The 13,774-nt window shown below is 36.3% G+C and overlaps 1 protein-coding gene across 1 annotated transcript in view; it reads right to left on the bottom strand.

Moving 5' to 3' along the window:
- The window catches only part of DYM (dymeclin), a 334,108-nt gene that overhangs the window by 193,643 nt on the left and 126,691 nt on the right, over positions 1-13,774 (bottom strand). The window contains exons 9-11 of the mRNA XM_080821087.1: positions 9,979-10,161; positions 5,907-6,085; positions 4,017-4,142 (exon numbers count right to left, since the gene is read on the bottom strand). Coding sequence (XP_080677213.1) covers positions 4,017-4,142; positions 5,907-6,085; positions 9,979-10,161 — 488 coding nt within the window. The remainder of the gene's footprint in view (positions 1-4,016; positions 4,143-5,906; positions 6,086-9,978; positions 10,162-13,774) is intronic.

Raw genomic sequence — 13,774 nt, 5'->3', positions numbered from 1 at the left:
AGAACATCCTCTTTGTTCTAATTTCCAAGAAAATATTTCTAAAATTCTCCAATTGCGTACAATGCTTTTAACTGTAGATTTTTATAGATGCACTCAATTAAAACAAAGAATTTCTTTTCTACCCTTATTTTGTTGAAAATTTTGTTTTGTTTATCATGAATAGGTGTTGAATTTTATCACATCTTTTTCTGTATCTATTGAAATGAATGTATGGGTTTTCTCTCTTAAATGTATAAGTTACATTAAGAGATTTTCCAATATTAAATCACCCTCACATTCATGGAATATTGTTATTGACAAAGATAACATAGACACATTCCCCCCACCTGCCTCTCCCTGCTCATCAGGGAGCCTGCTTCTCCCTTTGCCCCTCCCCACTGCTTGTGCATGCACATGACTCTCTCTCTCAAATAATAAAATCTTTTAAAAAAATTTTGTAAGTATAATTTTTATAAAAGGGAAAATTTGGAAAGATACTTCACAAAAGAGGATATATAAGCACATGAAAAGTACATGAGGTCTGAGGAAATGCAACTTCAAGCCAAAATGAGATACCAGAATCTATTTCATGGACAATTATATCCACAGCTAAAAATTCCATGTAAAGAACTTTGTTAGAAACATTTACTTACTCATTTTTCACTACTACATATGGAAAGGAAAAGAAAAATAAACAAAGGTCAATATGAAAGTCAAATTCTAGAGGGGAAAGAAATTTGTTTAAATACCTGAATTTGAAACGTCATCTGGAATATCCAGAAATCCTTACAGAACTGAGTCTGAATATGAACGGAACCTAATGTCTTATTGGAACATAAACATTTTTAACTCTTTCTTTTCTTGATCATCTTTCTGGGGGGGGGGTTATCTTTGTCTTAAACGGATCCCTGTCTTATCATCTCCTATTTTGGCAGTCAGTAAAGTTTAATTTTAATGCGAACTCCTACTCTAACTTTAATTACTAAATAAGAATATAAAAAAGCACAGAAAACAATATAATAAAAAGTGTATCCATATTTGAATTTTGTCAAATCTCAACATTTTTGTCATATTTGCTTCAAAGTTCTTTTTGGTAACTTCTTGTTTTATTTTGTTTTCCATGCTGTTGAAGCAAATATAGCATTACAGACATAGGTGAAACCCTGCTGTGTACCCTTCCGCATATTCTTTCCCCTTTTGTACTCTCCAGATGTAGCCAGCACCCTGCTGGACTCTGCAGGGTGCTCTCAACATTTTCAATATTATCAACAGTGCTGTTGGATGATCGTTAATCAGCATGTGCGCTCTATGGGAAAGAGCACATACGACCTTGGGGTAGAACTGCGAACTTAGGGTTAGACACTGCTTCAGTTTTATTATAGTCTCTTCAAGCTAAACACACACCTGCCCTTGACCCAGCAATGCTACCCTAGGTATACACTCAAGAGAATGAGGGCACATGTCTGCCGATGTACAGGTGCAAAAATGGGACAGCAGCCTTATCAAAAATAGTTCCAAACTGGGGGGAAAAGCAATTATTTACCACCAAGAGAATGGATAAATATACTGCAGCATATTCATACAATGGAGTAACACCTAGAAATACAAAAGAACGAACCGGTAATGCAGTAACACAGGTCAATTCAGCAGTACTCTTGACTGAAAGAAGCCAATACAAAAGATAGCACACTGTACTTCAAGGAGAGAAAAAAACTAATCTGTTGGGAAGAAAGTCAGAATAGTGGTTCACTGATTGTTGTGGGGTACTGGCCAGGAAAAGGCATTTCTGTTATGTTAGAAGTGTTCAGTAACTTGATCTGTGTGGTAATAACACAGGTATACGCATATGCAAAAACTCCTAAGTTGTACCTCCAAAATTTGTGCATTTTATAGTTCAATTTAAATGTTTTTACTTTTTTAAAAAAGATTTTATGTATTTGAGAGAAAGACAGAGACAGCAAGAGAGAACACGAGTGGGGAAGAGAGGGAGAAGCAGATTCCCCACTGAGCGGGGAGTCTGATGTGGGGCTCGATCCCAGGATGCTGGGCTCATGGCCTGAGTCAAAGGCAGATCCTTAACTGACCGAGACACCTAGACACCCCAATTTAAATGTGTTTAAAAATTATATCAGTTTTTGTTTCTTATTAAAGATTATAGGGGTGCCTGGGTGGCTCATCATTAAGCATCTGCCTTTAGCTCAGGTCATGATCCCAGGGTCCCAGGATCAAGGCCCACATCGGGCCCCCTGCTCAGTGGGAAGCCTGTTTCTCCCTCTCCCACTCCCCTAGCTTGTGTTCCCTCTCTCGCTGTGTCTCTCTCTGTCAAATAAATGAAATCTTAAAAAAGAAAATGCTATAAAAAATGAGAAAATCAGTACAAATATATTCTCTGTGGTACTTTACTAAACCATAAGAATCGAGAAATTTGTATGTTTTATCCTCTTTCTACAGTGTAAAGATTCCTTAAATCTTAGTTGAAATGATGGTCACACCATATAAAAGACAAAAAATAGTTTTAATGGAACATCTTCAGAGAAGAGTAAACATGCCACAAAAACCCTACTGAAGACAAGAAGAAAGAAGTGTTTGTAGCCTATGAAGCATGAGATCCCTAACCCCTTCTTCCACTAGACCCCCACAGCAGTTAGACTGGAAGAGCCCCTCTGAGAAACTGATCAGCCCAAAGAAAAGGCCTACAGAGAACAGAGAGCCCAGAGAAACAGACCATGCAGAGAGAGTTAAAAGCAAGTAAAAGTCCTGCCCACACACAGAACTTACAATCAACTTTTTAGTGCCTTACTTCTAAATAAAACAAACACTGATCACCAAACACTTGACTTAAGCCTCCAACATGGCCAAAGACAGAAGTCAAAAAAGAAAACAAAACTAAGAAGATATGCAATGTATTTTAATGTACCTAGAGGGAATTCTCCGTTTTGTTGAGGTATGGGAGCTGAATTAGTGATGGATACATGAATAAAAAACTGGGCAATCGTGTGCTACAGAAAAACCAAAACATGAACAAGAAAGGAAATGCAATGATCATACATTACATGGCTGAGCTAAGAATACTAGTTAATCATAAGCATGAAAAAGCTGAGTTCTCAAGCTGAAAATGGTAATAAAATGGAAGAAGGGGTAAAAGCCTATGAGTGGAAAGGGGGCTGGGGAAGTCAGAAGGAACAGGCATGATGTGCAGGAAGGAGAGCTAATTATGACTTATTTTCCATTTTAGGAAGAGGATAGCTAATATCTAAATCTGGAAAATCAAGAAATAACAAAATAAGAACGTTATTTAGAAACATGGGCAAAGCACTGGTCTTTGGGGAGTGGGAATCAGGTGTAGTAGGATAGACATGGGATGTATTATGTTGCACTAAAACCTGGTACATAAGTTTTAAACCTTCTATATAAGTTTTAAAACAATGTGTACATGTGTTGGGGTGCCTGGCTGGCTCAGTCAGTGGTTGTAAGTTTGAGCCCCACATTGGGTGCAGAGATTACTTAAAAATAAAATCTTAAAAAACACTATATACATGTGTTGCTTTGACACAAAGAAAATACAAAGAGGAAGATAAAAATCAGTTTGGGGTTGGAACTGACCCATAAGACTAAAACTGAAAGAGTTAAATTATGTTACATTGTTTTCAAAAACATAAAACAACTTTTCAGGCTTCTCTTTATTCCCTATTCTTTCATTTACTCTGTATACAAGATGCAACCTGTTTGACAATTTCTGCCACAACTAAGAAGGGGAAACGAAACACAGAGGAAAAATGAACTCAGTGGCAGCAAAAACATTTGCCTCAGTTACTGAGGAAACCATTTTGACAGAGTTTTTAACAGTGGCTAATAGTCATTCAGAAAAAAAGCACTTCATAAATCTGAAGACAGGCACACCATTTCTAAGTCAGAGTCTTGTGGAAACATCTACCAGAAGGAAAAGCAGGAAGAAATGCGAAGGCTGCAGTAAATCTTGTGGAGGGACCTGCCTATTCTGTAACTCTGAAACTCTAAGCAAAGTAACAGTAACTTACCACTTCGTGAATTGATCTATTAAAGCCATCGTCTTCCGTGAGGATCAATAATATTATAAGGGCCATATACACATGGTGTGAATTTCTTTCTTCGACATGATACAGAATCTCAAGAATTGGTAAAACCTATCAAATAGAAATTTTAATTTACTATTTCAATTACTTTAAGACAAATGTTCAACCTTTATGCTTTTATTATACACTGTTTTAATTTCATAGTTATAGGTTTCTTTAAAGGAAAAAGAAAACCACACAAACCAGCATACGTCTGAAAGTACTTTCCCCACGTACAGCTCCAACACCGATAGAGAAAACAATCACCCTGGATGACAGTGTGCCACCACGTAAAGAGTGGGTCTGCAGAGATCACTTAGTAGAAGTGACACTGAGTAGAAGCAGGTCTGCCTCTAGCCTAGCAGGAACTTATACACAATAATGTATTCTTACAAATACTAATGTGTCAAACATTACCTTAATAGGAAAGATTGTAGAATAAAATTATTAACAAAATCAGATCAGCCCAGTAAATTTCCTACCAATAACACATTTTCTAATCATAGTCCCAATATTATAGAATAAAGGTAAAAAGACAGATAAGGACCTAAGTTGAGACATTATCAAAATAATCTATATAAGTTAAAAAACAAAAATGAACATTAACCCTCCATTCCCCACTCCAAAAAAAAGCCCTCAAAACAAAACCTTTTAAGTGTTCACTGGTGTATGTCATCACGTAGAGATGTCTGTTCCTGCAAATTCTTAGGTACCAACATACTTACCATGGAACTTTCTAGAACAGGTGGTGTTCTGGGCTCTCTGCTCACTGCCGTCATTTCCCTTAGGATACATCATGCTCAGAATTGTCTCTGCTTATTCTCACTCACGCCTCAGTAAACAAGCCATCTCGCAAGTTTTTACTCACATAAGCAGTACACTGTTACATCTAATTTTACTACTTAAAATAACAATATTTCCCATAGATAGCTGGTGCGCAGACAGGTTAGCTCATCACGTTTTTTGTCCTTAGTGTCACTTTGACATGGAACATACTCTTCAAATGAATTCTAACATTCCATGTTAACTCATTATTTTATCTTTAACACTGAAAAAATGGCCACCGAATCCCTGGTAAATCCTGCTGTCAACCTGTAAAACCTGGTACAGAGGGAACATTCCTATTGTCACCAGCAAGCTGCTGGCTATTTAGGGATGTTCACAATTCTATTAACGTATAACTAACCCACAGGTATCTCTGTAGAATGTATTTCAATTATAATATTAACACCTTGGTGAGGTAAGGTTACTTTCCACTCAGAGAAACATTTTTGTTTACACATTAGTTGCAAAGGGAAATTCGTGATTCCCTACCAGAGTTTTTCACTCACATAATAAAGGAATAGTGTACATGTAAGTTGCTATCTGGTATAGGTACCCTAAAGAAACTCTAACAACACTCCCAGAACTGAGTTCAGGCAGACCTCAAGCCTAAGCCTCCCAAAGGGCTGGGACACATGGGAAACCAAGCTTAGCCATGTTCACCAGGAACTTGCTGTGACTGGGACTGGCTATAGGAACTTGGTGGGTGGACATTTAGCATCTGAAAAGAACCACCAGGGTATAAAAACTTGAGAATGGTGGCGGTGCTTCCTGAAGGACTCCATCAGGCTGGATCCTGGGCAGGGAGAGACCTGGAGGACAGGGAAGCCATGTGCCGTGTCTCCCACACTGTAAACTTCATATCCCCGTCTGCGCCTGGTGGCAGGTCCCTGTCAATCTCTCAACCATCACCTTTGCAACCAGGCAAACGTACCTTACCGTCCTGGGAAAAGAAACTGCTCTTCAAAAGATTAAACAATACAGAAAGTTTGAAATGTGTAGTGTGATACTTACAAGATTTTCCATATCTGTGCGAGCCAACATGTATGTTCTAACATTACTATTCTGATGGAGCAACGTGTACAAGAGGAGAGTTGCCTGGTCAGATGTCTGCTGTTCACACAGGGCTGTGTACAAACTGTTGAAGTTAATCTGGAAAGTGTGTGGAATTGATGAGGGGAAAGGACTGCTGTCTGGAACAGAGAAACCACAACATTTTTAAAATATTATGTCAGTATTTTCTGGACCATGCCTCATGTAAATAAGAAAAACACTGTTCACATGTACCATACATTTCCCATCAACTTGGTATGTCGCTACATTTCAGATTCAAAATTTCAATTTATATTTTAAGTTTTACTTGAAGAACTAAACTAATGTAAAGCATGGTGCCTAGAGTTGATCATACTATTATAAAACTGAAATTTGTTGAGAGAGTAGAACTGAAATGTTCTCACCAAAGTAAAAAAAAAAAAAAGCTGGGACAGTTTAATTCTCTGTACTATCTAAACCGAGGCTTTCCAATGACTAAATATATGTGCAAATACTACTTGAGGGCAACTTTTTATCTTTAAAAAAAAAAAAAAGGCAAGCAAACTAAGTCACATACTTTGACTTTATTAGGATTTGTGCATTGATATAGCTGAACGAAACTGGCTATAAGAACACAGGAGCTTAAATAAGCAGAGCTACAGACCCAGGCCAAAGGTGCTTTAAGAGATATAATTTAAACATGGCAGCTTACATGTTCTGTTACCAAAACTATATAACCACCAATCCCAAATAAAAAATATGGAGACAACGAATACAGAAGTTTCTAAATAAAACAGTAAATCCTCTTGTAAGGGTTAAAAAAAAAAATACAGGGGCGCCTGGGTGGCTCAGTGGGTTAAAGCCTCTGCCTTCGGCTCAGGTCATGTTCCCAGGGTCCTGGGATCAAGCCCCACATCGGACTCTCTGCTCAGCAGGGAGCCTGCTTCCTCTCTCTCTCTCTGCCTGCCTCTCTGTCTACTTGTAATCTCTAGCTGTCAAATAAACAAATAAAATCCTTAAAAAAAAAAAGAAAAATACAGAAGTTCCTAAATAAAACAGTAAATGTTCTTGTAAGGGTTAAAATATCTTTTCCAAAATCAGCCCTACTTCAAGCTGAGTTAATTTTTTTCAAATGAATAAGTATGGCTCATTCACCAATATCCCTAATCTATTTATGAAGAAAAGAGCTAGGATAACATCATATCATTCAGCTAGTTTTATTTTTTTTTTTAGTTCTTATTTTTATTATTTATTTGGTTAGTAAGTTAACTCTACATGGGGCTGAAACTCATGACCCTGAGACCAAGAGTTGCACACTCCACTGACCGAGCCAGCCGGGCGCCCCTCTCTAGTTTTAAAGTATTATTAGCATCAGTATGTTCAGCATTAGGTTCTACACTAGAATATGGTGACTCTCAAACAACTATCGGAAAATGTATATAATTTTTTGGTAAACCTTTTTTTAAAATAGAGTGACCAACATCATGAAAACCATAAATCACAACCCATGTGGGAAAATTCCTGATACTGCAAAACTAACAGTGCCCTTTTCCTACCAATTAATTGGACTTGCTCAGACACTGAAGCCAGCAGAGTAAGCAAGCCAAAAACGAAGGAAAGACAGGTCCATGGACTTGGAGAAAAGTATAACCTTATCAGATAAAACACCAGAATGTGATAGCACAACAAATTGATATTTTAATATCTTAAAAAGAACCAAGACTTTTTTAAAAAAGAGACAGAACCACTAGCAAAAAATAACTAAATAAAAATAAAAATTTAAAAGTACTGCTTTAGCGTCTCCAAAAGCTTAACTCTTACTGAAAAGAAATGTGTGCCAACGCCGTCTTTGATAGTACAGTCCCATACCTCTCAGATTCTTCTAAACTGTACATTTGTGAGAATTATCTTAAATATGTCTTCAATTTTACTACACAATGCCCTCACTTTTCCTCCTACATTTAAAATACAGGTTATTTTTTCACTAACACTGTATTTTTGACAGTTGTTTTATGTGACTAACTTATTTTTGCAAAGGATGGTGAAAGGAAGCATTGCAGGTAATCTGTGAGTATGCAAATGACTAGAGCATCTATAGAACTCTCAGTGGAGGAAGATTCTGGAAACGCTATGCCTCATTATGCAGTATGTGTTCGCCAGCTGTATACACCTGGCTGCAAATGGAATACGTGTGTTGTGTGTCTCCATAACATTTAAATATTACTAGCTAAGAAGTGCTATGAACTAAGTCATTATACTGACAGCTTTCCATGTATTATCCCTAATTTAATGCATACAATGGTCATGTCATTATTTTGACCAGTTTCACAAAGGATGAAATAAAGGCTTGTAGAGATTAACTTTTCCAAGATCAGCCCCAGGTAAGTCTTCACTACTCCATTACACTGCTTCTTAAAATTATGGCAATAATATAGTGACTTTGTACTATAATAAAAACCCGCTTAATTTTTATAAGAACCCTGTGAGGTAGAGATTATAACCCCTGCTTTACAGATAAATATATTGGTCTTTAAAGAATAAAAAATGGGATATGAACCCAAGGCAGTCTAACTTTAAAGTCAATGTTCAGAATCATTGCACGAAACGTTCCACCAGAAAGATGGCTATCCCCAAAAAGTAACATCTGGCCTGAGCATCAAAAGTAACAATAAATACCATATACTGAACATCTGGTTATGTTGTAGAATGTGAGCTTATTGCTTTCAAACATTACCTTGCACGGTACTTATACAAATCCTATTAGGTGATGTTATCCCCATTTTACAGACAAAGCCAGTTAGGCCTGATGTTAAGCAAACTGTAGGAGGCCTCACAGCTCTGAAGTGACAGAATTGTGGCATAAACTTAGATCTGCTTGACTCCAAAACTTGCTCTCTTAACCAGTAAGCCACGATGGAATGGTAATGGAAACAGGAAAGCATTCTCAGATACATGAGTTTTCATTTTTTTCTCTATCAAATTGTTTGAGACTCCCTATTACTGTTTTCCCCTACAAATAATAATACTAGTTGGCAAATGTACCCCCAGCTGGCACACTCATGCACTAGTAAGAAACATGCATGAGAACTCTGGAAAGGAACATGGTAACACGTATCAGAAGCTTTAAGAATGTTCCTACCCAATAACTTCACTTCTTAACCCATCTTAATTATACTAGTGTTCCATAATTCTTGAAAATCTAGCTACTGTATTAATCTGGCCAATGGCGTATAATCCCCCCCTTTTTTAATGGGGTGTAATCTTTTGATTAGAGATTACTCTTTCAACATGGAACTAACTACTCAAGCTCTACCTCAGGGCAAGCTAGAGCCCATGGGCAAGCCCATCGCCTGTTCTGGAAATAAGTTTTAGTGGAAACCAGCGATGCTCACGTCCTTATTATCTCTGCCTGCTTTTGTGCTTCGACAGCAGAGGTAAGAGGTAGTGACAGACAACGTATGACCCCACAAAGCCATCTGCTCCTTTGCAGAAAAAAGTTTGCAGAGTTCTAATTTTTAGTTTTATAAAACTCTAACTGGAATACAGACTTTAAATGAGAAACCTCAAACAACCTATCATTTGGAGTTTTCTGGTTAGTTCCTATGTCTAATAGGTAGGACAGGCAGATCTAAATTAAGCAAACTCTGGCTTGGTTATCTCTAGATAAAAATGTAAATTTAAATGGCTATAAAGAACCACAGCTCTCATCTAAGTTTTATTTGACCTTCCTGTGAATACAGGAAGAAAATACAGGAAGAAGAGTCTGTGAATACAGACAGAAGAGTCTGTTTTTCTCATCTTTAACCAACATGAAAATATACAAATTGAGAATCATCTTCACAACTACAAAAAAATAAACAATATGTATAAGCAATACCCTCTTTCCTCATAAGAAAGACTATTCAGGGGTACCTGGGTGGCTCAACTGGTTGAGCATCTGACTCCATTTCAGCTCACGTCTTGATCTCAAAGTTGTGAGTTTGAGCCCCGTGTTGGACTCCACAACGAGCGTAAAGAAGGGAGGGAGGGAGGGAATGAACAAAGTAGCACAAACCTTGCGTATTCTTAAAGGACATAATGGCTTGTCTGTAGGGGTTTGGTGCCTCTGCAGCATCAGTCAGGTTGGCCAGCACCAGCAGAAGCAAGAGACTCTGGTTGGCTAGAGGGGAAGACAGTTCTGGAGAGGCAGCTGCTTTGCTGCCCACACCACCCAGTGTGAAGACAGTCCAGAGGCCAGCTTGAGAAGAAAACACACAGTTAAGATGTGCTGGGAGTAGTAAGATGGATGTACATATTTCTGTATGATATTCTATAATTTTTAAAAATTCTATAATTTTTAATTCTATACTTTTTAATATTTAAAAGTTTGAAATAACCCTTTTCAATTATTAAACAGAAACAAGTTCATTACTTGAAAATTCTCATATTGCCAAAGGAGGTAAAATTTTTTAAGACTACCACTCCCTACTCCCATAATTCCACTTCTACTTCCCGTAGATAACCACTAATAAGTCTCCTATATCTTTCTAGATTTTCTTAATATAGCAAAACATCTACATAATTACAATAAAATTTCATGTATAATTTTATACCAATATCTTTGAAAACTTAAGCAAAATATTAAAATATCTAGGAAGATACAAAATACCAAAATCGGCCAAAGACAAAAATCTGAATGGACAAATAACCTTAAAAGAGTGGGAAATGGGGTCAAAGAGCTAGCCCTAAAAACCAAATCAAGTCCAGATGTTTACAAGTAAGTCTACCAAGCTCTCCCAGTACAGACAATTCCTGTATTATCTAAATAGCTCCTAAGTACACAACAAGAGGCATATTCACACAACTCATTTGACAAAGCCTGAAAAAGGTACAGAAACTGAGTAACGACTGCATTTAAAACAAGAGGGCATGGACTGCATGGAGCACTGGGTGTTATATGTAAACAATGAATCATGGAACACTACATCAAAAACTAATGATGTACTAAAAAAAAAAAAAAAACCAAAAACAAAAACAAAAACTAATGATGTACTGTATGGTGACTAACATAATAAAAAAAATTAAAAAAAATTTAAAAATAAAACAAGAGGGAGAAATGCAAAGCAGATGAAACCTTAGAGAAAAATTTGTTAAAGGAACAAATTCATGATAATCAGGAAAGTTTTGTCTCTGAAATGCAACAACTGTCCATCATTCTAGAAATGTATTAATTTACAGGCGTACCTCAGAGATATTGCAGGTTTGGTTCCAGACCACAGCAATAAAATGAATAGTATCGTGTTAAAGTGAATCAAATGAATTTTTGGTTTCCCACTGTATCTAAGAGTTATGTTTACACTATACTGTAGTGTATTAACTGGACAAAATAGCATTATGTCTAAAAAATCAATGTACATATCTTAATTAAAAAATACTTCAATATTAAAAAAATGCTAACTAACCATCATCTGAGCTTTTGCTAGTTCTAATAACTGACTACTGATCACCATGACAAATATAACATTAATGAAGAAATTTGAAATATTGTGGGAATTACCAAAATGTGATACAGAGATACAAAGTGAGCAAATGTGGTTAAAAACATGGGGATGATAGGCTTGGTCGATTCAGGGCTGTCAAAAACCTGAACAAACAAACAAACAAAAGGCAGTACCTACAAAGCACAATCAGCCAAAACACAGTAAAATGAGGTATGCGTGTATTTCTAGTCAGTTTGAAAAGATTGAGAGAAAGATAATCTGGCCAATTTTTAAAATTAAACCTAAAACCTATTAAGAATTCTTACAAGCCAGAAAAGTAAAGTAACCTCTTTTGATTTTAAAGTATATCTAATCAGAAATCCCCACTGACCACACACTGGAAGAACTCCCATCATTATCACCCACATTACCACCACACTACTGGTGCTCCAAGCAAAAGCTTTAGGGCAAGGGGAAAAAGAAAGACCACCTCCTCACCCCCCAAAAAGGAAAAATATTTCATTATTTGCAAGCAACCTGACTATGCACTGTCCAATAGAGTAGCCACTAGCCACAAGCCACTGTGGGAACTAGGCAACTGAAATATGTTTAGTCCCAAATGCATTGTGCTGTAAGTATAAAATACTGAATTCTGAAGACTTAATACAAAAGTAAAAATTTCACACTAACTTTTTAATATTGATTCCATGTTGATATTATAATATTTTGGACATATTAAAGAGTATTGTTAACATAAACGTCAACTGTTTTGTTTTTTTTTTTACTGTCTGAATAAAGCTACTAGAAAATTTTAAATTACGTATGTGGTTTGCATCTAGGCTCACATTTCTTTCAGACAGAGCTTCTCTAAGACATCAAGAGAATCAACTGACACACTATTAGAAATAATAGATTTTGTTCTACAACTAAAAAGATCAACATATAAAAAAATAAAAAACCTACCTAACACACAAGCAATAAATAACTATAAAGCCCGATCACTATAGCAACAAAGCCAATAAAATCTTCAAGAATCAACACAAAAGAAATGTGTAAGACCATCAGAGAGATAACCACAGACTTTGAGACTGAATTAATATATAGGCACAACATATTTCTGGACAAGAAGGCAATACCCCTAGGGGCACCTGGGTGGCAGTCAGTTGAGCAACTGACTCTTGGTTTCAGCTCAGGTCACCATCTCAGGGTCATGAGACTGAGTCCCATGTTGGGCTCCATGCTCAGCGTGGAGTTTGCTTGAGATTCTCTCTCCCTCTCCCTCCGCCCCTCCCACTCATGCTTTCTCCAAAATAAATATGCTTTTTAAAAAAGGCAATACTGCAAAACTGCTCCTCAGTTAATCTAAAATTCAGTACAACTGCTATCAAAATGCCAAGAGGAATTTATGCAGTATTTTGTAATACAGAGCAAATAAAATATTGCTGGATATAAAAATACATAGGAAATGGTTTCTAAGAAGGACTAACCTGGAGAGGAATGTTCTGGGTTAAACAGCAAGGCTTTTATAAAGCTAAAGTCACTTAAAAGCATGATACTGGCAGGAGACAAATTAGTCTGATGGACTAAAAATGTGCTCAAGTTCAGAAACAGAACCACATATATTTGGGAATTAACCTTATGATACAGGTAGTATTCCAAATCAGTGAGAAAAAAAAAATTCTAGAAATGTCTCTGGGACAGTAGAATTTAGTCATTTCCACAGTATTTAATTTTAAAAGTATGTGTGTAAAACTTGAGTTGAGAAAGGCTTTTTCTCATACAGAAAACAAAATCAAGAAGATAAAAAGAACAGTAAGTTGACTACTTAAGATATGAAATACTTAGATGTGATTAAATATATCCTAAACAAGTAAGAGAGAAGAAAGTATCTACAACATACAAAACAGAAAAAGATATTTATTTTTTAAGAGACCTCCTGTAAATCAGTAAAGAAAGCCAACAACCCAAAATAAAAGTGGAAACTAAAAATTCAAAGCAATAAAAGAGAAATTAATGTGATAATAAGATCATCCAAGAAAACAAAAAAAATTTTTTAAAGATTGTAACACAGATTGGTAACGGTATATAAGAAAATAACCAACAGTGAGAAATCAAAGTGGTACCAGATTTTTGAAGGATATTTGGCAGTTCTCCTGGAAACTAAAAATGCACTCCCCTATCAACCCAGCAATTTTTTTTCTTATACTAGAGAACACTTGAACAGGCACACAAAGAAGCATGTATAAGAATATTTAATAATGTTTATAAATGTCAGATAACAGAGACAATGTAAATGTTAACCAACAGTAAATGGTTACAATAAGCTATGGTTTATCTATACTATGGAATACAGTATGAGTTAAGATATCTACGTATTAACAAGGAAAGATC

This window comes from Martes martes, assembly GCF_963455335.1.
Source record: "Martes martes genome assembly, chromosome: 13".
NCBI lineage: Eukaryota > Metazoa > Chordata > Mammalia > Carnivora > Mustelidae > Martes > Martes martes.
The sequence above is the reverse complement of the archived record's forward strand: the minus strand, read 5'-3'. Positions and strand labels throughout refer to the sequence as shown.